Raw genomic sequence first — 24484 nt, 5'->3', positions numbered from 1 at the left:
GGCCTGTGATGGGAGTAGACTCCAGGGGTAGACAGCCCCCACTTCTCATCCCAGGTGGCAACAGAATGAGCCCAGGGAGCTATAACATAGCCTTCTCCTGTGTAATGCTTACCATGGCAGCTGTTCCTGATAGCCAGAGCTAATGCAAGAGCCTCACGTCCCAGCAGCTGCCCTGCTGGCCAAGCACAAGCGAACATCAGCCTCTGGGACCCAGCACTTGGAGAAGTGCAGTGGCTTCTGCATGGAGGGATGTTCTTACCCAGCTGGGGTGCCTGGTCACACAGGTGCAGGGTAGCCGAGATGTCCAGTGCTGTGAGTGAGGATGCACTGGTGGCAGTGTTGGTGAGGCTCTCCAAGGCTGGTGCCTGCACAGCAGGGAGGGGCTTTCTCCCAACCGGGTGGTTATCGCAGGAGCTGAAGGCTTTGGCATGGGCCAGCTGCTCCCTTCCCACTGCCCTGGGAGTGGCTGTGGGCCCCTGCAACAGCTGACGTGTCTCTTGCTGAGGAGAGGACCAGAGCAGGGTGGCATGGTGAGGAGAGGGCAAGCTGGCACTATGGGCACCTCCATCTTCCTGTGCCTCTTCGTTATCCTGCTCACCTGGGGCTCCCCAGCATGGTGTGCTGGAGATGGCGGCTCTGCGTCCCACGGTAAGCGAGCTTTCCTCCTGACTTGGGGAAAGGCTGGGTCTGCCATGGGGAGTCCTCTTTACCCGGAGTGGTGTGCTGTGCAAGCATTGTGCTGAGCTTGCAGGAGAGGTGTGTGGGTCAGCTTGTAAGGGGTGGGATGCTTGTATGCATGTTGGGGGGAGCCTCTTTGAGCTGTTCTTTGAGTACCCTCTGTCCAACCTTGACATCTGCTCTCCAGGCACAGCCAGCACTGCAGAGAAACCTGTCCTGTTGAACAACATCACAGATGCCGAAGCCTTCATCAATGGTGCGGAGGTGGCGGTCATTGGATTCTTCCAGGTGTGTTCACAGTGTGTCCCCTCTGCCAGCTGTGAGCCCTATCCCGCCCTGACAAAAGCATGGGGCTGGATGTGGTGTAAACACCTTCCAAAGGCAGCTCCTGTCCTGCAAAGTGCTGGGGCTGTGACAGGCATGTGGAGGTATTAGATGACAGGCCACAGAGAAAGCAGGGAATTCAGTCTGTGTGTGGAAAGGGAGATAGAGCAAGGGAGGAAGGTGAAGGAGGTCATAGGAGCCCTGGAGCAGGAGAAAGGGAAATGCTTCAGGGGAAGCAAAACAGGAACGTGGGTGGCAGAGAAGCAGTGTTGGCAAGGGGTGAGTTGGGAGCACTAGCTGTTTGCTTTGGTCAGCAAAGACAGAGCGAGGCACTGCCTGCGTGACGGGGCCGAGGAAGCTGGGTCTCGGGGAGCAGCACTGATGTGTGTCCTCTGAAGTCCAAGAGGGTTTGGGCTCAAGTGGCAGCCTCCTCCTAGGGAGGGTGTGGGCATGGTCTCTCTGTATTGCTGCTTTTTTCCTCAGAGTTGATACCCTTGAAATACTTGCCTCTGTGTCTAAATTAAATTTAATTCAAGGGTGAATGATGTGTATGTGCCCCTTGCCCCCTAAATGGCATGAATATTTTTCCTTAGAAAACAAGACAGAAATATTTATTGAGTTAGAGCACCATAAAAGAGGCCTCTTTGACAGGCTCCTCACTACTTTTAAGGTCCCTGTGTTGCACCTTTCCCCCTCTTTTCCTTGAGCTCTGCCCTGGGCTTCTGCTGCCCACATGCTGCTGCATGGCTTTTGTCAGAGAATACTTCAGCCTTTCAAAAACGACTCCTTTCTGCAAGATCCTTCCCCATGCCTGAGACTGGAGGGCAGCCTAGGGAGGGCATCATGCCTTTGGTGCAAGTCAATGGCATCTCACAGCCCACCCCAGAGTGAAGACCGATGGTGCTGCCTGTGCAGAGCAGGCAGCAACAAGTGTGTGAGCGCTGGAGGCTTATGCCTCAGGGGCCTTGCTAAGCAGTGATCACAAAGCAGCAGCCACCTCGCCTGCAGGTGTTCGGGGCTCCTCGGGGCTTGCTCTTGCAGTGCTGGTTTGCTGGTCCTGCACACGCAGAACGAAAGTGCTGAGATGCCTCCTTCCCCCAGGCTGGCGCAGAGCCTCTTGCCAAGCTGTGGCGGGGACCGTGGCTCCGTGCTGGGCCAAGCCGCGCGGGGGCATAACCGCCAGTGTCCTGTGCCACCGTGGCGTCTCTCCCGCTGCAGGGTTTCGTTCAGATGGGAGGCTGCTGCCATGCGGCCCCGGCTGCCAGGAGCAGGAGGCAGCAGCCAGGGACGTGTCGGGCATTCAGTGCCTGAAGCACGACAGGGCTGCATTTAAACAGTAGATAAAGACGTATGTGTGCCGTGAGGGCTTGTCTTGGGCCCTCTGCCTGAGAGTATATTCATCCAAATAATGTCCATGTTCTCTGTTCACCATAAATTATTCCTCTGCTGCAGCCTTTCAATTCACTGCAGTATGCAGCTCAGCAAGCTCCCTGTATAATGAGCATGGCCTCCCTGACTGGGAACAGCATGCCATGATGGAAAAACAGCACACTGCTCCAGAAACCCTGCGTGTCTGTGAGAAAAAGCCATGCTTGGCCTGATTAAATCCCAGCTTTCCCAGGAATGCTCCAAAATTCATTGAGGTTATTCCCACCCCAGGCTTTAGCGCTCTCACCAGAGCCATATCAATGCGCTGGCATTTCCAAAACAGGTCACAAGAGTTGTTTTTCTTTTGAATGAAGAAAGAATTTTGTTTTCCATTCTCTCTGGGCTCACAAACAGCCGAGATGATGGTTCAAACTAAAAAGAAAAACAAACCAATTTCCAAGCAGAGACTGTGTCTTGAGAATTTAAATCCAGTAAGCAGAAGTATCAAAAATACATCACTCAAAAGAAAAGTTGGGAATGGGAATAGCAAGGGAGGCTTTAATATGGGCTAAGGCTCTAGCTAATGCTCTCACTGCAAGAACGAGAATGGACCTCAAATTACTGAGAAGTTGCACATTTCTGTCCTTCGATGTATCTGCATTAGCTACATTTTAAAGGATATGTCTACGACACGTTTTTAAAAGGAACCAGGGTACTGCTAAAGGTGTTAAAAAAATTGTAAACTCCTGCCTCTAAAGTCAAGGTTATCTCAAAAATTACATTTTTATATATTTGTTTTATACACACACGTATGTGTATGTATATATGTGTATATCTATTTAGGCATGCTACATCCAGATTCTGGGTTTCTCCCCTCCCTTTTGAGAGCTCTAGGGCTTCGCATCATCACGTTGCCACCTGTGAGCCTGGGGGTAAGAAGCGAGGTTTCAGAGAAACGTCAGGCGACACAGTCCCGCACCGCCAGAGCTACCCGGGCTTCGACACCCGCGCTTGGCATCGCGGCCCGGTGACTTCCCGGATTTTGGGAGGGCAGGCGCTTGGCGGGGCGAGGCGCGGGGTGGGGAATCTCTGCAGCATCCCGGCCGCGCAGTCAAGGTGACAACGGGAGAGCCGGCATCCCGCGGCCCGCCCCGCCTTCACCTCCCGGGGCAGGGGCCGCGGGGGGCGGGCGGCGCTGCCGGGGCGGCCGGTAGGTGTCGCCCTCGCGCCACGGCCGGGCGGGTGGCGGTGGCGGTGGGGGGGGGGGGTGTGGGTGTCGCCGGGGAAGACTCCGCTCCTCACCGCCCCCTCCCTCTCCCTCCGCAGGAACCGGAGAGCCCCGGAGCGTCCCAGTTTCGCCTGGCGGCGGGCCGGGTGCCGGAGGTGCCCTTCGGCCTCAGCACCAGCCCCGCGGTCCTGTCGCACTACGGCGTCACAGCGAACACCATCACGCTCTTCCGCAGGGTGCGTGGGTCCGGCGCGGGGGGCATCCGCGGCGCCGCCGCTGCCGTGGCCGGCGGACCCGGGGAGCGAGACGGGGCGGGCGGCGGCCGCCCCCGAGGGGCTCCCTCCCGGGGAAGCACGCTGCCGGGCCGAAAGCTGCTTCTCCCAGCTGAGCGCCCTGGTTTAGGAGTTCCCCTGCTCGCTGCTTTTGGTGAGATGGGCTCTAGGGCGAGCGCTTAAAATCTGCCCGCAGTCGCGGTACAGAAGAAGGGAAATCTCCGGGTAATAGTGATAAAGAAGAAGGTTAAAGCTGGTCATCTCACCTTAGAGCAAGCCAAAGAAAGGCTTGTCATTGATAGGCGCTCTGCCTGCCCATCTAACAGCCCATCTGTAGAGCTTCCTGCCCCAAAGAGGTCTTTGGCTTCTCGCTTGCAGAGTGCCCATCACTGAGACACGCAACATTTATTGCACCTGATGAGATTTTCCATTTTGAGTGTTTGCCCGATGGATCCCGTTCAGCACCCAGTGCTTTGCAAAGAACGACGTCTGTGTTTCTGAGTGACCTGCCTGGAGCTCAGTGTTACTTGGATGGGATTTCTGTGGTTTTGGAAAAGCTCCTGAGACACATGAAAAGCATCTAGAGGCTTGGATCAACACAGCAGGCTTGATATCAAATCTTGCCAAGTGTCACTTCAGGCAGACAAAGCTGTCTCCCTGAATGCACAACTTTTCCATTGTGACTGAAACCAGATTCAGACTGGGTCTCTGCAGTTACAGATGCTCTGCCACCAAAAGAAATCCCAAACACTCTTTTCTGTCTCCTACACTGTGGTTTGCAGTGTTATTCCTTAAATATGCTTTGGGCATGGGCCCATTAAAAATGTTACTCTGCAGTTTCTTAGGGGTGGATGCTGTGCAATATCAAACCTTTGTTGACTCCAGCTGTAAGTGCTGGTGCCTCACTGAATTTGAAGCTATGTTTGCTGAAATTTAAGGAGACTATTGGGAAGAGCTGTGTACTTGCTTCAAGAGTACCAACAAAAGCTAAGAGCAAGTGTTCTGCTGGTTATATCAATTTCCTCGTGTGGTGCCTTCTCACACAAGTATGGCACTTGGAAACTGGAGAGAGGTGTGTATCGGAGGAGGAGAGGGGCCCTAGGTAGCACAAGATGTCCTAAAAGCCCGTGAAGTGTTGCGTCACCAGAGCTCTAAGCACACGGGGTGGGGGAATGGGCACACACCATGTGTACTAGGGAAACTAAATGTGTCAGCTTGGCCATGTTCTAGATCCAGGTTGGACAAAGATTGGACAAAGCCAGTTTGTTCCCCTTTCTTTCTCATAATTTCCTGCACTGCATTTACCACTGGTGTTATCCACATAATTCAAAGAGAATGGTCTAAGAGTGAGCAATAGGTAGGCAGGCCCTTTTAGTTAACCTTTTATTTGCTATGTGCACATGTTGCAATTTGAAGCAACACCCATCTCAGTTTTGGTTCTTAGTCATGGTGGTTTTCTTCCAGAAATATTGAAAAGATCCTTTGTTTTTGCACTGTGGCAGATAGTGAGGATGACTGCATTGGGAGGGTGTTTGATAAAAGAAAGTGTCTGGTGATGGAAATTGGATTATATTGAATATTCTTTGTTCACAGTGCAGTTTTTTGCAGCTAAACTCTTGTTTAGTAGGAAAAAAAGCCAACCAAGAAACTAATACACTAATCAGGTTCAAATGTGGTTGACAATTCACTTGTCTAATTGTCAATTTTTCTTAAATTAAGTTATTCAGGTACATTATTTTTCTGTGCTGAATACTGTGTAGGAGTAAGGGGTCAGAGATAAAAAGGAAAAGAAAAAAAACAGACAGGAATTTGGAATAAAATATTCATGTGAAGAATAGAGAGATACAAGTATAGCAGTGAATCAGAGGCATAAACTCATTTTTTTCTTTGCTTTTGCAGAGTATGAAACACTTATAATGATTAGAAGTTTAAACCATAATTACAGGAGTAGGAGGGGCTGCTGTCAACTGATGAGATTTCTTTGCATACAGTGGAGGGAAACAGATTTATTCTAATGAGGAATCTGGCCTGATAGACCTAAAAAGAACACAATTAACAGATACAGAGTGATAAAGACATTTTGACTAGAGTTTAAACTATTAGATGCAGGCTATTTTCCAGCCTTATTTTCTTAAAATCATAAATGTTGGGCACAGATTTAAGATGTTGTTATCCCAAAATGGAAATCAGGAAAACCCAAAGCCCAGGAAAGTTAAGAGAAGACTTTCTGTGGAGTCCAGGTGCTTTAGATTGGTTCCCAAGGTTTGTCTGATCTCACCCGCCCAGGTGTTCCACTGGCCTGATCTCACTGAGTAGAGCTGCCCTTTCATTTTATTCCTATGAGAGGAATCAGGCTGCACAGTCTCAAAAGCACCAGTTTGAGTCGCCAGACAGGGTGCTATGGCCCTCTACCAGATCAAAGACCTTGCCAATGACCACAGAATAGCAAAAAGGGCTTTAGATGTCTGCCCACCACCGGAAAAACTAACACAAGCACTTTCAGTGGTCGTACAGAAGTGGAGGACAAAATCTGGGGTGTGCATCTGGACCTTTCCTCAAGAACCTTGTTCAATGTATGTATCAAAGGCCTTCAAATCCCAAACTTTGATCCTGTTGCGTGTCAAAGCCCAGCGTCCTCACGGCTTAACTCAGTCACGTCCTGTGGTGGTACTAGGTGTGCAGCAGCTCTGCCCTTTCAGGTGGTTTAGCTATCAACGGTTGCCTGCTTTTTTCTGTTTACCATATCATGAACGAAAACTTCAATAAAATCACATCGTTGAGGTGTAGGGGGGTAGAGTGTGGGGAAATGTGTGGCAAGATGGATTTTCCTCTAAAGCTAAAATGTGCTGGGCTTGATTTTTTTTCTTTTTCTTCTGTACTAGAAAAAAAAAGGTCTTCTTTTTATTGGAGAGGTTTCCTGCTTGCACAACGTTTCCAGGAAATCCATACAGACTCATGCCAATGTTTATTACTTGTAGAAGAACTAGAATAAGCAGATGAAGATTTTTTAAAAAGAGATGTAAAGCCAAAATCGATGCAAGGAGTTAGGCTATTTAATGATCTCTCCCCACAATGCCTAGAATAGTTTATCAGCTAATCCTCCCTGTCTCCAGTGCATCAGGAGCTGATACTGTAAGGATGGCTGGAGTCCTCAGTGATTTCTGTTATGCCATGAGTTTGCCTTGCCCTTGGGAGACTGAAGGAGGGTGGAAGATCCTTATCTTGAAGTGCAGGCTGATCTCTGTAGGTTCTGGACCTCCAGAAGTGGGGATTATGGGGCGGGGTGGGAGGGGGGCAGGAAGGGGGTGATGTCTTAGGGAGTGGGTGCCTCCATGGATGAGTGCCATCAGTGCCTCTGGAGGGGTGCTGAGAGGAGAGGACAGCTGTGACTGTAGGTGTCTTTGCATGTCTTCAGGTAGACAATGACCGGAGAGATCTGGATATGAACAGCCAAGATGTTGATGCTGAGAAGATGACTCATTTCATTCGAAGAAACGAGCTCCGCCTGGTGACAGAGTACAACCCTGTGGTAATTACCAGCTCCCCGCAGCCCTCACCCTGGCACTTGGCCTCCTCCTCGTGGGCATCCTCTGGCCCAAGAGTTTGTATGCCCAGATGTGTGTGAGGGTTACAGCAATGGTGTGGATGGGGTTGAGGAAGCCACGCAGCTCGTCACTGCTACTCCATACAGGGACTGGAAGCAAATACTGTGCTGTGGTGTGCAAGTGGGGTGGGGAGAGGATGTGAGACATGGCAGTTCCTTTAGCTTTCCAGTAAATTTGGGGTGTTGGTGGGCAGAGAACTCCATTTCTTACCACTCCTACCATCAGTGCCGCTTCCTTCCATGGGCATTTGTCATGTGTGCCATGCCTGCAGACCTTGCTCAGCCAGGATCCCCTCTCTTTGGCTGAGAGGCCTTGAGAAACATGGAAACTCGAGTGACCTGCTCCCAGAAGGCAGGTTTTTCTTCATCACCCAGCACACAGAGCTTGACGTAAGCCCGACTACTTGAAGGCATATTCAACAGCAGATTGGAAACTTCCCCAGCACAATTTTTCCCATCCCCTCTGTCTCTTACTCCAGAATTCATGACTTCAACAAAAAAATATCAGACGTAGAATGCTTCCGTGTTGGCCATCTTCATTAGCTCACCTATCTGACTGTCAGTGGCAGGGTTCTAGTGCTCCTCCCCGCAATAGAGGGTGGCCAAAGATTTAGGCTCCTCTGAAATCTCAGCAGTTCACTGGGCTCATTGCTGTGGAGGCAATAGGTCTCAGAAGACCTGATGGCTGCAAGGCTGAGACTTTATCATTGCTGATGAGGTCTTTTGCAGAATTCTGGATAGCTACAACAGTGCTCAATTTAATCACAGGAGAATGGCCCAACCTGTTTCAAAGCTATGCCTATTCAAGCCAATGCCAAGGATCATCTAAGAGACCTGACACATTCCCCAGTCCAGGTGTAGCCTACCAGTAGAGAGAGTATTTTGTTTTGGAAATGCAACATTTTGTTTCCAGAATGAAATACTGTAGAAATTAATTTTTTTCTTAAAAAAAAAAAAAAAAAAAAAAAAGTGGATTTGTTTTTTTCATCTTGATAAGGGATGTGAAAAATGCATTTCAAAAATCACAGAATATTTCTGGGGACAGAAAAGCTATATCCCGCTCCACTGTCCTCAGAGCCCTTTGGGAACATCCAAGTTGCGTCAGCAGGGATGTTCTTCTTATATTTATGATTGTCCAGGCCTGCTGAACCCTTGGAAGCCTCCACTGCATCTTTTGGCAATTCATTAGATCATTGCTCTTCATGCATTTCTGATGATGCTTTGGGGTCTTGCTCCATGGCGTCCTGTTCAGCACCCAGGCTGTCTCCCTGACCAAGAAGTCCTAAGCTGTTCAGCCGGTCCCCTCCACTGGCAGTACACATGTTGTTCGTAGTTTTTTTTCCAGACACTCTGGAGTCCTATCAAGGTGCTGCAATTAACAGTGCCTCCTTCAGTCTCTGGCCCAAATCCCTCCCAGCTCTGCTGATGTAGCTTGGTTTTTCGTAAATATTTATTCCCAGTGCATATGCTGTTTACATCTAAGAATGCTGCTGGTCAGCAGGGAATGGGGTCATGCAGATCACACTGAGTGCTGCCAAAAGTTTCTCTCCCCATTCTGAGGCCCTTACTGTTTCTCCCACATACTTTAGTCATTTTTAGGCAATGCTTACCCTGTGGGCTTTCCGGGAGAGTCAGATGTGACCCGGCCATGTTGATGAGCTCTGCTGATCGCTCTTGCACAAGGTTGCATGGACAGGCACACCTTTGTGAGGAGCTGCTGGAGGAACTGCTGCTCCAGCCCTGCCCACTCTCAGCCCAGCCTTGTCTTGGCCTTTGATGCTGGATGGCTTCACCCTCAGCTTCAGCCCCGTCCTCTCCCATGAGGTCTTCTTTTGCATCCCCTCTGCTGTCCCCTGCCCCATCTGCACACCACCAGAGAAGCCAAGGGATACAAAATGTCTAATAAACATTAGGCTAATGGCAGAGACCTGGCTGCCAAAACCTAGGTGCGTTCTGGTGCGCGGCTCTTGCTGGTGTGCACTCCCTGACCCTGTCCTTTTAACTCCTGGAGTGTGTGGAAACTTCCTTCTCCCGCTGGCGCTGGCGGGGAGCTGCACAGTGTGTGCCTCTGTGGTTTTGGTGGCACGGGGGAGGCAGCAGGTCTGGCCTGGCTGCTGTTTAGTTTGAGGGAGGGGCTGCAGGAAGTGGGAGGAAGGAGAAGCGAGATGACGAGTGAGTGAGTGAGTGCCTGGAGATGATGTGGTGGCTTCCTGGGCAGTGCCAGCCGTGTCTCATCACAGAGGGCCAGTGTGTGCTGCCCACTTGGCCGTCATCCAGGGGACAAGGGACAGCCAGCTCCAGGTCTTCTGCCAGTGTGGGACTGCAGAGGCAATTTTAACCCTCAGCACTCTAGAATGCCCAGGCCTTGGGGTTGCTGCAACTCGGGACTCATCCCCATCCTATGCACAGCTTAATGCTAAAGGTAGGAAATAAGGGGAGACACCAACCCTGACACCGCAAATCCTTCCCACTTTCTTGCTCCCATTTAGGCCGGGTGCTGGATGTCAGTGATTCAGGGCACTCCTATGTTCAGTGTTTGCTGGCCTTCCCTCTCCACTTCCTTGCCCCTCTAGACTTTAGCTTGCTGTATCTAAGCAGTCCCCCTGCCTAGTCGCTGACTACCCTGAGGCCAGTGATGAACTCTTGTGGTCTTCAGACTCTCATCTTGGGAATAAGCAAAGCCAAGAGGTTAAGTGCTTCCACAACAACCCAGACTAGATCACTCCTGCTTTAAAAGCTGTCCTGCTTGTGAGGCTGATTTGCAAAGAAATCTCAGCTGTGACATGAGGACTGATGTCCCTCTGGCACTGTATCCAATGCAGATTGAATGTTCTCAATCTCCTTGTCTGTGTGTGTTTCTCTCTCTGTCTGTGGTGGCCATGTTTTCGGCAGACAGCAATAGGTGTGATGCAGAGTTCTCTCCATCTTAACCTCCTCCTGATCACAGACAAGATGTCCCCAAAGCACCCTGAGCGAATGCGCGGGTATCGGGCGGCAGCAGAGCTCTTCAAGGGGAAGGTAAGTCCAAACAGAGAGGAAGGGGAGCCATTAGGGAGAAAAAAGGGAGAACAGTGATTTCTTCCATGGATAGGGAGGGCATAATCTCCTTCTCTGGGCATTAGGGGAGCAAAGGCCAAGTGGCAGGAAAAGAGTGTTAGTTGGATAATTAAGTGCAGGGTTTGGATCTGTTCACCTTTTGCCAGTTTGCCTCTTTGTGGGGAAAATATCTTCTGTATCCTGCTCCTCTGCTCCCTCAGTGGGACATTATGTACTTCCTTGCTTCTGGTCCAGTTTTGTTCTCTTGCATTGGGAGATGACAAACAGCTGCTGTGCTTCAATCTGGCGATGGTTGCTTTCCACTGGTGTGAGAGGTGATCTTGTATATACAGCCTGCAAGATGCCAAGGAGCATTATGTAAGTGACCAGACAGCAATTAATGTTGTGGTGCTTCTTAACCCTTAGCTTTCTGGATGCGTCCCGGAGAAATAGCTATTTTAAAGAAGTTGCAAATGGGTTTGTTGGATTTCCCACACTAAGATGATGGGACAAATGGGGTCTTTCAGAGAAGTTTTGCCTGGTTCCCAGCCTGTGGGCAGAGCTCCCCAGACAGTAAATCTTCAATGTCTGATTCTCTGTCAGCAGCTGGATTACAGGGAAAATTGCGTCCAGGGAACAGAGGAAAGAACTGGCAAGCAAAGAAGGATTGGGAACAACAGGAAGGCATTTGGGGCAGGGGAGAATGGCAGATGGGAGGGGGCAGAGGATCACAGCAGCAGAGAAGGCTAAGCTGAGAGGCAGTGGAAGAGATCTTCCTTTGAAAAGGGTGGAGCTGGAAAGAGTTTTTAACATCTGCATGCATCTATTTGTGGTACTGAAGGGTCAGATTAAAATAATCAAGTATATATATCCTCATCTTCAAATGGAGGGGCTGCTTCAGACCTGTGCACCCTCAGAAGTCTTGAGATTCATTTATGGTAGGACTAATTTGGACCTTGCCATCTGTCCCACCCATTGGCAAGAGACCAGGCAGAAACCACGCATTGAAGTCAAAAGATCTCTTCAAAAGTGTTTTGCTTTGATGAATAGATAATGACAAAAGAAAACTCATTTACCTGAATAATTCCTACCTTCTCATGTGAGATGTGTGTTATAGTGACACCATTATCCCTGTCCTCCATAAGTAGCAGAGTCTGATACAGGTCTTCTCCCAGGCAGCCAGTTCTGACACAGTGCATTGCTGTTTAGCATCACTATCCTTTGCTGATGTGGCTGCAGCCAGTTTTCTTCATGTGACATGCCTAGATCTGAACAAATGTGAATAATTTTCCTAGAAATACTTCACAAAACATTGGATAAAATGTTGTACTGAAGTCCAGATAATTTATTGATTGCCAGCAATCCAAATTTAACCTTTTTTTTTGTTCATACAGGCAAGTTTCCCACCAAATCAGTCTAGAAGCTTGCCAAAGTAAAATATAGAGATTAAAGATGTGGGGATTTGACAAATTATTTCCACTTTACTGCAGTGGTACTGCAGGACACACAGAGGAAGGCACTTAAAGTCTAATAAGTTTTTTGTTCCCAAAGGAGTGGCACTGTGAGTAGTAAATTGTGATTTGAACTGCTCTCTTACAGTGTGTTTGGGTCTTAGATCTGGATACTAAGGAGAAAGTAGAGTGATATGCCCACTTAAGTTTGTGTCCATTGCTCATGTAGAAAGACATGAATTAGTTTGAGTATCAGAAGAAGTCACTGCACAATACCATGGAAATCTGCAGGCTAATTTTCCGAAGTGGAGTTATCTGTACTCAGGACTACCAGGTTAACTCAGGTTTGCTTCAAAACAAGTAAAGTATTGAGTAGATTTTGCCTTTTTGTGGCTCGCAGATTGTCTGTGAAGAAATTCAAGATTCTTGAATTTTATTCAGGATTACCAGTGAATAATTCATAGTCTGTGGGCTGGTAGTGAAAGGCTTGTTTGCGCTGCAGGGTTAGTGCTGTCAGTGGTTCAAGCAAGGAATCATTGCTGTGCAGGCAAGAGGTGTTCAGGCTCCCTGTGAGCATGTACCACTGCATCCGGCAGCACTTTACAGTGATTGCAGAGTGCCAGAACAGAGCGTGGAGACTCGGTGTGTGTTGCAACTTCTGTACAAGTGAGTGCAGAACACAAACAGAGCTTCAAGAGGGTTCCCAAGCAGGAGAAGGGGTGCTGAACCTTTCACACATCTCTGCTGCATTCTGAGGGAAGAGGAGTCCTTGTCATTGTCATCATCAGCTGCAGGGAGAAGAGAAACTTGTTTAGATTGATGGAGAGACAAAGAGGAACTGCTGCTGATGAGTGGCTGACCCCAAAGAGTGAAGAAAATCATAGAATCATAGAGTCATCTAAGTTGGAAAAGGCCTTTAAGTTAATCGAGTCCAACTGTTAATGGATCATGAGGAAGTGATTCACCTGCCAGTTCCTGGATTACGGTCCCTTCATCTCTAGTTTATGATCTTTTAATTTTTGCCTGAAAGGAAGCTGAGATTTTCAGCTGGAGGATCCATAAGGCTGTATATTGAGGACTGTTATTTGGAAATAGACTGAACTGTACCTTGAGCAGCAATGAGTGTCTGAAGGCAGTCTAGATTCCTTGAGATTTTATCATGGAATCTGGGGCTACAAAATACTGGAGAGAAAAGTGCAAATGTTAGATGATGCTAAGCTAGCAAAAGCTGACAAGAGTAAGGAAATATGGTATTTTTCTAGCAGACTTTGAGGAACAATTGTGGGTGGATAGCAGTGAACATACAGAGCTCAGAGCACTGCAGCTGCAGGAGTGAATCCACCAGCCTTCTTGGAAGGATCCCACTGCAATCAAATATGTACTTATTTGAGAAAGTACTGCCAAGAGTCCAGGCTTTCTGCTGGAAAGGAAATGTCAGAGTTCGTGTTGCTGAGCCAAACTAGCATAAGCATCTTCAGTTTTCTTTCCACAGTACCAGAGCATAACATGGCAATTACAGCTGGTGTACCTCATGGGTGTTTGCAGAAGTTTCAGTAAGGTGATAAGAATAACAAAACCAGCTTTTGCTTCTAATAGATACAACTGGTTTACGATGTCAAAATGATTTGCGTACAGATGTTTACAAAGTCCCTTTTAATTTATATGTAAGCCCATTTAGAAATGGGTTCTGAGAAACTCCTGAGAGTCCTTCAGGAGTTCTTCCATGGAAATGAAAGGCTGGTGTCCTTTCTCTTGCAGATGGTCATTCATACAGTTTTTATTTTTCTTGTCAGACATTGATGACTCCAGAACTGAGAGAGATATTTAGAGATGCCTCTCTTAACCATAAACAGGGGAGCCTGTAAATATGGATTGTCTACAGCACTTAACAGATATCTGCAGTAAAGTTGTTTTTATAGCTTGCTTTTTTTTTTTTTAAAAAAAATTAATGACTGATGTTTTCATTTTGCTTTGATGTAAGCTATGTAAGAAATTACTCAAACTTCAGAATTTCATCTTTTTTGCTTATACAGTCTCCTCAAAGAATGAAGGTTGCAGCTTCATGAAGTTCAAAGTCAAACACTGAATATGAGGCTTGATCAACCTTCCTGTTTGTCTTTGTTAGAGGAAAAACTAAGCAACATCAAATTGGTTTCTACCATTGCAGTACTATTTTCAATTAACTTTAATTCCTTGGGCAATAACATCATTCCATATCTTAGTATTTACCAGGAACTCGATGTTCTAAAAGCACTGGGCTAGGAATCAAGTTGTCAAGACACCAAGACAGCACCAGTGTACAAAGTTTTCTGAAAGAGAGCTTATTGCAGGTGACAGTGCACAGATAATGTGTGGATGGGAGAATTTGTGTCAGGAGTTCGTCATCCATGCAGGAGATCCTTCACTGCCTATAGCAGCAGACCTCTGCAAGAGGCAAGAACATTGCTACAAAATGAAGCAATTTAATGGAAATTGTTTCAGAATGAAAAAACCAGCTATTGTACAGGGTAGACGAAATAGAAAATGAAATTTCTGTTTGGGATGTAACTACCCAGTTTCTAGCAGTGATGTGAGAGCTGGTGTCATAAATGGGATGTGTTTTGGTGAATTATGGCTTTGCTAAGTTGTCTGAGCAAAGGCTTTAGGCTTTTTTCTGCACTGGTAGAGAAGGACAGGTGTGTCCTTCCTTCGCTTCTAAAATAGGTGGAATAAAGTGCTTGTCACAATTTATTGTAGAGGTTACCTAGATGACTGGTTGAGACAAGACTAAGATCTAGATGGCAGAAGTTAGGCAAGGTGAATCTTGTCTCATGGTCAGTACAATTTTCCATGGTCACTGCATTCATTCTTTATGATTAGAGTTGTCTGGGAATCTCTGAACAAAATAAATTCCTCATGAGAAAATGCCAGTTCCATCAGGTGGCATCTGTTGTGGAAATATCCCTGATTGAGAGGCCTGATTGATTTCCAGCTGCTGAGGAGACCAGGCTTCTGGTGCTTGTGGCCTCAGTACCAACACACCTTAGAGACCGCCTCACAGGTGTGACTTTGAGGCCACACAGGCCTTGGCAGGACCCCTGGAGCACATCCAGCATAGGATGCATGGTGTGTTCTTTTGCTATAGGAGGATTCATCCCATGTCACAGCACCTACCTGAAATGTGTCATTCTAAAACGCATGTCACAGGCGTTAAGGTGTCTTCTTTCGAGCAACAGTGGACAAACGCAATTGCTGTCTCTCCAGTATTTTTGGAATATAAGAGGGGAAGGAAACTTTCACTGTGCTTTGGCACCCAGTAAATCTGCAAGCCAAGTGTGAGTCATTAGAGAGATTCAAGTCAGGAAATATGAATGATGATATCTCAGCCCTTCTAGCTGAGGGGCCAGTTGTTTCTGTAGTTTTGTTTTCTTCTGTAGGGAAGAAGGTATTTGGAGTTCTAAACCCCAACCTTTTTTATTCTTTTATTCTTACTTATTTTTATCAAAGGCTGGAAGCTTGATGAAGAGAAGAATGTTGACTAACATTTATTTATATTGCCATTTTAAAATACTGTTGATCTGTTTTAAAGTTGGAGAAGATTTTGTGTAGAAAGTGACAACATTTGACAACCTAGGTATTCTGAATTATTTTTAAAATTAACTTCTTGTTTAACATTTGGTTAAAAAAAATGTTTTCTAGTGAATCTTTCATAGAGAATCCCAAAAGCTGGTGAATGAACTGGTGAAAATGTGATACCATTTCCTGTACCAGCCCTCTGAAAGTGCTTCCCTCCAACACCGGCCTCTGTTTCCAGCTTGCTAGTTGGAAGGAGAGCCTTAAACCATAAGTATTGCTGGTCCAGCTGAAAGCTTTTTACATCAGGCCTTAGACCTGTGATCCTTAGATTTGTGACCCTTCTCTAGCTTGGTATTTTGTCCCGCAAAAGGATGAATTTAGCACTCTGGGAGAAGTTCCCCACATCTTGGCTGCTCACTAGCTTGTTCCCTTGAGGCACAGTTGACTTTTGGAAGAGAAATTGCGAGTGGTATATATCACATATCCAGTGAAAATGTTGTTCCTGTTTCTGTATCACAGTGATTAACTGAAGTTAAACCTTACACCAGCCTAACTATCCCTTTTTCCCATAGGCTGTTGCCTAGGAAAGTTTCCAGATATATTTGGGTTTTTTATAGAACATAAATTTAATAAAGTAAAGAATTTGAGATTTACCAAGTTTATTTTTAGAGAAAAAAAAAAGTTTTAAACTAACTTGAGTGTTCTTGATTGAAAAGGAAGAAAAACATGAGTCACAGCCTGGGAACAGGACACATCATATTCACATTGCATTACATTTCTTTTTTTAAATACTTTTTTTCTTGTGTAAGTTCAGTCATATCCATACCCGCAGGTACACTGAATATGCTAGGCCTAGTAGACTGCACAGGATAAAGAGAAGATAAAATGACACACATTAGCTGGATGTTTGTTTTATTGACTTGGATGTCATCTGCCAAGGGTTTCTATTTAATCATGTTGCTGATTAAATTGTTCAATTGCTGTATTTATTTCCTTTTATAAAATTTGTATGTAATGTTTGTATTTAGTATTAACAGATAATTTAACAAAGATTTTTGAGGTAGCTGTATGTTTTATTGCTAATCTTTCAGAGTCCAAAATTTTAAATTTGTACCAATTCCTACTGCACCTGTAAGATCTCAGTTGAAACTTACTTTTGAAATAAAATCATGGAGTTGATCACCAATTCTGATAAATCTATACCATTGAATCATCCCAGCAGAAGCCTAATCCTTGGCTTGATCTTGCTCTGAAAGAGTATTTGGGAGCCCAGAAAATGTAGGTCATTCTCATCCTGACTTACTCACTGTTGGGCTTCTCTCCCCAGGTCTGAACAACCCTCCACTGAGCTGGTTAGTATGGACATTAGTGTCTTGCCAACAGCTGTTTCCCAAATGATTGCATCTTCATTTGTATTCACTGCAGTTCACTTAAATAAGTGCTTTGTGTTTGGTACTCTCATGTTCTTATCCTTGCAGGGCTCTGCTGCCCTATACTCCACTCCCAAATTCTTGCAGTTGAGCTGGATTCTCCACACACCAAAACACGTTTTTAGTCTGCCACACTGGGTCATGCATGGATGTGAGCATCTTATCCAAACAGCATGCAAATAGAGGAGTCAGCTTCTTTCACGTGTGCCACTAAAATAAAAGACATCTTGTTTCCTGATCTATTAAGAGAATAGAAGCGGACACTGCCTTCCTGCCATACTGTAGACACATTTTTAAAGAAAGTGAAAGCAGACATTTTGTTCGGTAGTGTAAGTCTGGACTTGATAAAATACAGAAAAATGCACTACATGGAGCAGCTAGATAGTGGCAGAGGGAAGTGTTGTCCTAACAGAGTGTGGTAGGTTTTCTCTAACTCTATAAAAATATCACCGTTAATCTTCATGTGATCACTGTTTGGGGATCTGTTCTTGCTCTCAGTTTCTGTCTTGCTCATGTTTCCTCTCATATTTTCATCACAGATTCTCTTTATCCTGGTAGACAGCAATTTGAAGAGCAATGAACGAACAGTGTCATTCTTCAAACTGAAGAAGTCCCAGCTGCCAGCTCTGGCTATATTCCACACACCAGATGAGGAGCAGGATGTGTTGACTCTGGATGAAGTCTCTGTTGAGCGTGTACAGGACTTCTGTAATCGTTTCTTACAAAGAGTGCAGAAGGTAAATGGGGGACTCCTGTACCGTCTACAGGAAGCTGGGGTCGTGTGGGATGATGTTGTTGCTCACAAGGTTCTTGAAGAAGATGACATTAGTTCCTTGAACTCCTCCCCACCCCTGCCACCTCCTCTTTCATTTTCATTTACACCTGAGTATCAGAAAAGCATTAGATCTAGAGCAGAGCAGAGAAGGATGTCTTTGCAGAACCTCTTTCTTCATTGACCTCTGCCTTCTAGTCTACAGCAAGAAGACTTCACTGACCTCTGCAACTGTATGAAGCTCTTGGTAAAGCACATATTTTCTGTGAACAGCAGCTGGGGTGAGAGTGGAGGATACTTTTGGACTGTGAGAATTGAGGTGGTGGATGCCAGCACATGAGAGAGGATCAGAGAGACAGTGACATGGATAGGAAGGAATTCTATCAAGAAGGCCACAGAAACAATATACAGACAAGGGCTCAGGACTCTACCAGAGGTCTCTGCTGGGAAAGGGACAATTTAATCTCCATGTTCTTTCAGTGTGAAGAGTTGTCTCTCTGTTAAAGCTCATCTTCCTATAGTGCAGAGACTTTGTGTGTCAGTACCATGTTGTGCAATTGAAATGGGATAGGCAAAGCAGTGGCATAGACAGCAAAGGGAGGCATTTAAGTTGGTTTATTTCCTTTGATCACTATGCTGAGAAACTGAGCAACATCAAAACTGATTTCATACCTCTAATGTGTTTTAGAAAGAAGAGGAGCCTGAGGAGAAGGCCCTCAATGAGGAGCTCTGATTCTTTCTCGGCCAACAGGATAACTATGCCCAGAGTCATCTGTTTCTGGTGTATGAAGAGTTCACTGAGTCCTGAAGCTCAAGAATTCCTCAGATAGCAGGATTAAGGGGCCCAAGTCAGTCACAGATTCCCATCTGCATGGTACTTATATGCTGTCTGTCCTCTATAGGAATCTTTTCTCCCTTCTAATTTGTTAGCTCCGGCTGTCTTTTCTCAGCACTCCAGGAGCTCTGGTATTGGCCTACAGTGTGTCCTTCAATGACATCTCTGCTGGAGCAAAGGATGATATAGCAAAATGGCAATATCAGAGATAAAGCTTGTAGTTCCCAGAGATCTGTTTCCCTCATTCTCTTTGCTTTTGGTGCCATGCTGGGATCCACCGTGAGCCTCTCCTGACACTAGGAACAGATTGGTTGCTTGACGTCACATGAACCTTTCCATTTATTTTACTAAATAAAGCAGAAAGTGAATACCCTGAATTTTTATGCAAATATGTGATTTGCCACTCCCCGTGTCTTTCACTTAAGGACAAAGCCTGTGCATTTCTGAGTGAGCGAGCTCAAAAATCTCCTTTCTCTGAATTTAACCAGGCTTGCAATGCCTAATCATTCAGACTGGTTGCTAAGAGTCGTTCCTCATGGGACTGGACCCATCGTCAGCAGATACTTCCACCAGGATGAGAGATTTCTGTGAAGGTTTGGGGTCAGAACAGCACTGGGTACAGCAGGTTTGAGCTGGTGCAGCAAAAATGAATGAGCCTAAGATGCAGATTGAGGCTAAGAGGAAGAGGAGCTTTGGCAGAAGGGCAGTATAAAGTTGCATTGCTAGACAGAGGATATCTCCATACTGCATTAGATGGAAAGGCTAATGTCTGTGTATTGACCTTGGACATTCCTCAGAGGTCCCAGCGCTGGTGTACAGAGGATGGGGACTTTGCAGGCAAAGTGTATGAACCATCCTTGTTCTGCTGTGTTAGATGCATGCAGTAGGCTTGCCTCACACTTGGCTCAGCATCCTTTGGCATGAAGTATGGATGCTTCTGTCAAACAGTGACTGCATTGTCTCTCAGGTCTTGAGAGACTTGGCTTGGGACAGGGAGCCTAAAAGGCGTAGAGCTGAGAAACCTCAGCTCTTCTCGGAGATTAGCCCAAGGCAAAGAACTGGGAATAGAAAGAAGTTGTTCTTGCAGATGAGGCAAACACAGCTCCCCACCACAGAGGGAGAAGTCAGGAGCTGGAAGGGATGCAAAGTAACTGCCAGCCTCCATGATGAGGGCCACAGCAGGGAAGCTTTCAGTACAATAGAGAGGCAGGTTGCCTCTTCCATGTGGATGAAGCTGATGTCTTTCATTTCCCTAAGTCTCTGTCTCCCATGCAGGTGGACTTACCTTCTTTAGTGCTTTACTTCTCCTTTGCCTGACTAAAGCAAGCCAATGCCATAAGAGTTGGTATGGGGAATCAAAATTGCAACACATTTCCAAGGAAGAGCAGTATGACCAAAACAGTATTCAGGATTGCGCATTGTGTTGGCAAGGCTGGGAAACTGTCTCCCTGCACAGGGAGGCCTCCCTGTGTTGCAAGGCAGTGGGCAACATGGAGTTTTAGAAGCTCCATGGTCAATACAACAGCCAAGAATTGTTTCATAAATGAGGCGGTTTAGAAAAGAATAGGAAAAGGAGGAGAGGAGAGAGAGGTAAACTGCCTCTCTGTTCAGTTCTCCCCTTGTCAGAGCTGAGTGCTCACTAACCTCTGGTTTGTGTGTGGCCTATGAGAACTTGTGGTATTGCTTGTGGACACAGCTAGGTAATAACACTGAAGATGTCAAGGGAGAGGTGAGTATGGGGCATTACGTGCTACGTATTTCTTTCTTTAGGCTGGTAAAAATGGAGGCACCTGCCCTCAGCCCCTAAAATTGTTTTACTCAGGTGTCCTCTTTTCTGAGCAGCAATTTCATAGTGACCATCCGCCACTAGCATGTAGTCCCAGAAGTGAAGATGTCACCGTCATCAGCTGGAGCCTACAAGGCTGTAAGGTTTGGCCCATGTGTGTAGCAGAGGTACAGTCATATAACAGCTGGAGGGAGCCATCTCTGCAGACCTCTTAAGCATCTTTTTCTCTGAAGCATGAAATTGCTCAAGGTGGGTCACATACCTGCCACTGTGTTTGGTGTATTGGATTTACATGCTAGTCTTGGAGCTGCAAGTGAAGACTGTGCTTCTTAGCAGCACTCCTTGGCATGGGGGGCCTAGCTTGGTAGCATCACATGGCTGCACTGCAGCCTTTCTTCTGCTTGGTGAGCTTACCCAGGAGATGCTGTGGTGAGCAGAGCAAAGCATGTCCTCACCATTGGTAGGGACAGGGAAGAGAACTATCTGGACCAGATGACCTCTTGAATGATTGTGTGTCTAGTGGCAATACATATGCCTGAATCCTGCTGGATGCTCTTGTGGCTTTTGCGGATTGAAGAAGGGCTGCAGAAGTACAGGAAAGGTGCTGAGAGCAGGAGGCTGAGCCCCAAAGAGAAGGTAAGGTTCTAAGGTGTCAGAAAGTCTTGCTGCTTTTGGATGGTGGCTCAGCCCATGGGTATGGGCAGAGGTTTCAGTGCTGGACTGGAAGAGCATAAATGAAGCCTTAACTTTGGTGTTGGAGTTTTCTGTGCAATGTATGAGGCTTGGCAGGCCTGTGTGTGCCCCATGCAACAGGCATGGTGGAGGGAGGATCAGTTATCTCTGACCCTAGGACTGTGTGAGAGTATGAACATGGGGCTCAGCCCCTCCGAAGCGCTGGGGAGATACAGGGTCTCATCCCAGACTCTTGTCACACACTACAGCTTTGAGGATCAGAGATGGCTCATCTCACACTGGCCCAGAGCCCAGGCAGATCAAACTCACACCTGCCTTCCAACATCCCCATGCCAGTGGTGTGTAATGTTTTTGAACTCCTGTTTTTGTACCAGTCCTAGAATGTGCAGGGCTGTATCTCCTAGCAAGAGCCCTGCTTGCTTTCCCTCAATGAGAAAATTGCTCCTTTTTATGGCTATAGCTCGTTCCTCCCTAGGAAGGGTTGTACTGCTTTCTCTGCAGTAAGGTAAAGTGGGAAGGTCTTCTGTGGAGACAGCTGTGAGGAGCCTTCATGTTGTAGATGTTTCCAGTGTCAGGCACCTTTGTGGTCCAGACCAAACAGCGTGAGGGGAACTGGTTTGCTGCATGGGTGTCTGAGGTTCGTGGCTCTGTGCAGACACAACAGCTGCAGGAATTGGGCACAGCGACGTGACTCTTCCTCTGTGCTGGAGGGAAACGAAACAGGACATGAATGAAGCTCTGGTTCTGCAAACAACCTTGGGAGCAAAAGCACTGTCCCTGGTGACTGTGTTCGCTGTGTACACAGCTAATTATACAGACAGCTTTTCAGGAGCTTCATTATGTACACTGGGGAGTTTAATTCCCTCTGCACCTTCCAGAGCTCTACACCTAACCAACAACCTTGGAAGCCACAAGGCAGCCACAGAAAAAGCCTCCTCCAGCTGCTCTGCAGTAGTCTCTGGGACTTGTGCAGCACAGACAGCCCTGGAATGCTGCACTCTGGACGCCCTGGGTACAGGCCTGCCTTAAGGGGGCCTGCCTTAATCCCTGTGCTCAGAGGCTTCTGCAGTGCAGCTTTCATGGGTTTAGCCACTGTGATGGGGCATCCGAGGTAGAAACCTGAGGCAGGATCTTGTGGAGGGGCAATCTCTTGTCTGTTGTTTTATTTTGGGCGTTGTCCCCTGTTGTGTTATCTCTGACTTGAATTTGTGACATATTTGTCCCAGATGTTTTGAGCTGGACGGAGGAGGCTGGGCTTGTTTTTAAGGGGAGAAGTGCTGGATGCAAACTGACAGAGGGCAGGATGAGAGGGCTCCCTTTCTTCTCAGTATTGTGGAGATACTGTGGTGTGAGAAACCCTGCTCTGCAACAGCGCCAGAACTCAAGGGACATTCAAAATAGCTGAGATAGCAGCTGAGCCTGCCTGAGCAAAGAGGGGCTGTGGAGGCATGTGAGAGCTGCTGTCTGTACCCCAGGGAACAGGGAATTGGGTTGCACTGTGGAAGATGCAACTTCGCGTTCATTGTTGGTGAGAACGGATTTGAACACCTCCAGAAGCAGATTATTACAAAGACCTGGAGGTTCAGCAAGGAGACTAACATTTTTGTGTTTTACCGCCTTGAATTATGTGTGGCATAAAATAAGTAAATGTTCCTTAGGGGTTAGGGCTGGGTCCCAGGAGCGGTCCCCACATACCCTCCCCAGGCAGCAACCAGCTTCCAGATCCTAGTGGCACCATTCAGCTTTCTTGGGCACTTCCCTTCGGTACTTGCAAGTGCCCTGGGGATGCAGAGGTTTATGTAACAGCCCTTTCCTCAGCATTTGCTACTGATTGGCGGGGTCTTTCCCCATTCAGTGTTCAGCTTTCATCAGCACCTCTCCTGGGTACATACAACCCTTGAGAGTCTGACTGTGGGTTAGGGATGTCACCAGGCAGCAAGAGACCTGAGGGATGTGTTGGTGCTGAGAGTTGCTGCTCTTCTGTCCTGAGGTCCACAGGGCAAGGCTCAGCTCTCTGTTGCTTTTATTCCCCTCTTTACCAGCAGCTGATACAGTGCCATCTTCCTGTAACTTATAGTGAATATCAACTTGGGCAAGGCTGTTTGGGGAAGGGGGTGTTCAACGTGATACGTGTGATGCATGAACTGTTGGAGTTGCCGTTTCTGCTTACCTCTGTCCACGAGCACAGAATTTGTTTCCTCCCTTTCATGTAGTCTGAATGCAAGGATGGATTACATGCAAGGGAATTAGACCTCTGAACTAGCCCCTGTCTGCTGCAATTTGAATCAAGACTTCCAATACAAACATCTCTGTGCCTCAGCTTTGCTGCTCCAGTCTCCCTGCACATGGAGTGCTGCATCTGGCCAAGCAGTCTGGCTGGCAGGAGAAGGACCAGAACAACCTTTGCACCTAGCCTGAAGAAGAGGAGCAGTCCCTGGCCTCTGTGTGTGAGTTTTGTCAGGATTGCTCCTGCTCTCAACAGTGCCTGGGAGATGCTGAGAGGCCTCTGACTGCCAGCACGAAGGGAAGTGACACTTCCCAGGGCTTGCAGCCCTGGTGCCTCATGTGTGCAGAGGAGTAGGACAACCACGAGTGCAGCAAGGCTGCCTGGCTTTCTCCCTGGACAGGACTGAACATCCTGCCTTTCTTCTAGGGACTGTGCTAGATACCAGGGCCCTACCAATTTTGAATAAGAATTTTAAAAATTTCTCTGTTATATACCAGAATAACTGTCACAGGATGAACTCTATGGTGCTCAGGTCATATCCCGTCTCATACACAGAAGTCCAGCACTGAGCTGGGTCTGAATTCCCAGGAGGACGAGGAGACAGTGAAGATTTAGCATTAGATATGGTAGGAACAGATTGTCCTCCTTCTAATAAAACAAGGAAGGGCATGGCTGTCTGACACCTCTGTTCGTCTCTGGAAGGAAGCTGAATCAATAAATCCAGGCAGCAACAGCAGAAACCAACCCTCTCTTGCAGGTGGACAGACCGCAGGGCTTAGTCACTCTGCACCTCCGCACAGGATGGCTTCCCTTCAGTACCACTAATGGCAGCCCATGGGCTGGCAAAGAGGTGGGGGCAGTTGACACAAGACAGGGAAAGATGTCTGAAGGATATGACTGGGGAAGTGGTTTGCAGGACCGTGAAAAAGGAGGGCAGGGAAGAGCCAGAGGCTGGTCTGGGAGGAGAAAGGGATTTGCCCAGGGGGTGATGTGGCCAGGGAGAGGCAAGGTTCAGTGAGGGAAGGTTCTGGGTGGGTACCACAGAGGACTGATAGTGATGGAGAGGAAAACATAGCAGTGTTTTTTTCTAGGTCTGTGAATCAAGTACCTCTTTGACCCATTTTGGCTCAGTCACTGAGGAAACTTCAGAGGAATATGCTGAGTGGAAAAACCTGCAAAGCCACAAGATGCACATTGAAGAAGAAAGTACTTGTTCTTCACTTTG

At 47.2% G+C, this 24484-nt stretch overlaps 1 protein-coding gene across 1 annotated transcript; it reads left to right on the top strand.

The window, feature by feature from the left end:
- Positions 1-527: 527 nt before the first annotated feature.
- On the top strand, positions 528-18930 carry ERP27 (endoplasmic reticulum protein 27). The gene is made up of 7 exons (XM_086470423.1): positions 528-648; positions 866-966; positions 3697-3834; positions 7286-7399; positions 10367-10492; positions 17486-17683; positions 18407-18930. Exons 1-7 carry the CDS (start codon positions 528-530, stop codon positions 18449-18451), a joined length of 843 nt encoding a protein of 280 aa, XP_086326549.1. The 3' UTR covers positions 18452-18930.
- The last annotated feature ends 5554 nt before the right edge of the window (positions 18931-24484 follow it).

The sequence above is a fragment of the Leptosomus discolor genome, chromosome 1 (assembly GCF_034619465.1).
Source record: "Leptosomus discolor isolate bLepDis1 chromosome 1, bLepDis1.hap2, whole genome shotgun sequence".
Lineage (NCBI taxonomy): Eukaryota > Metazoa > Chordata > Aves > Leptosomiformes > Leptosomidae > Leptosomus > Leptosomus discolor.
Note: the sequence above shows the minus strand (reverse complement) of the source record. Positions and strands in the feature narration are given on the sequence as shown.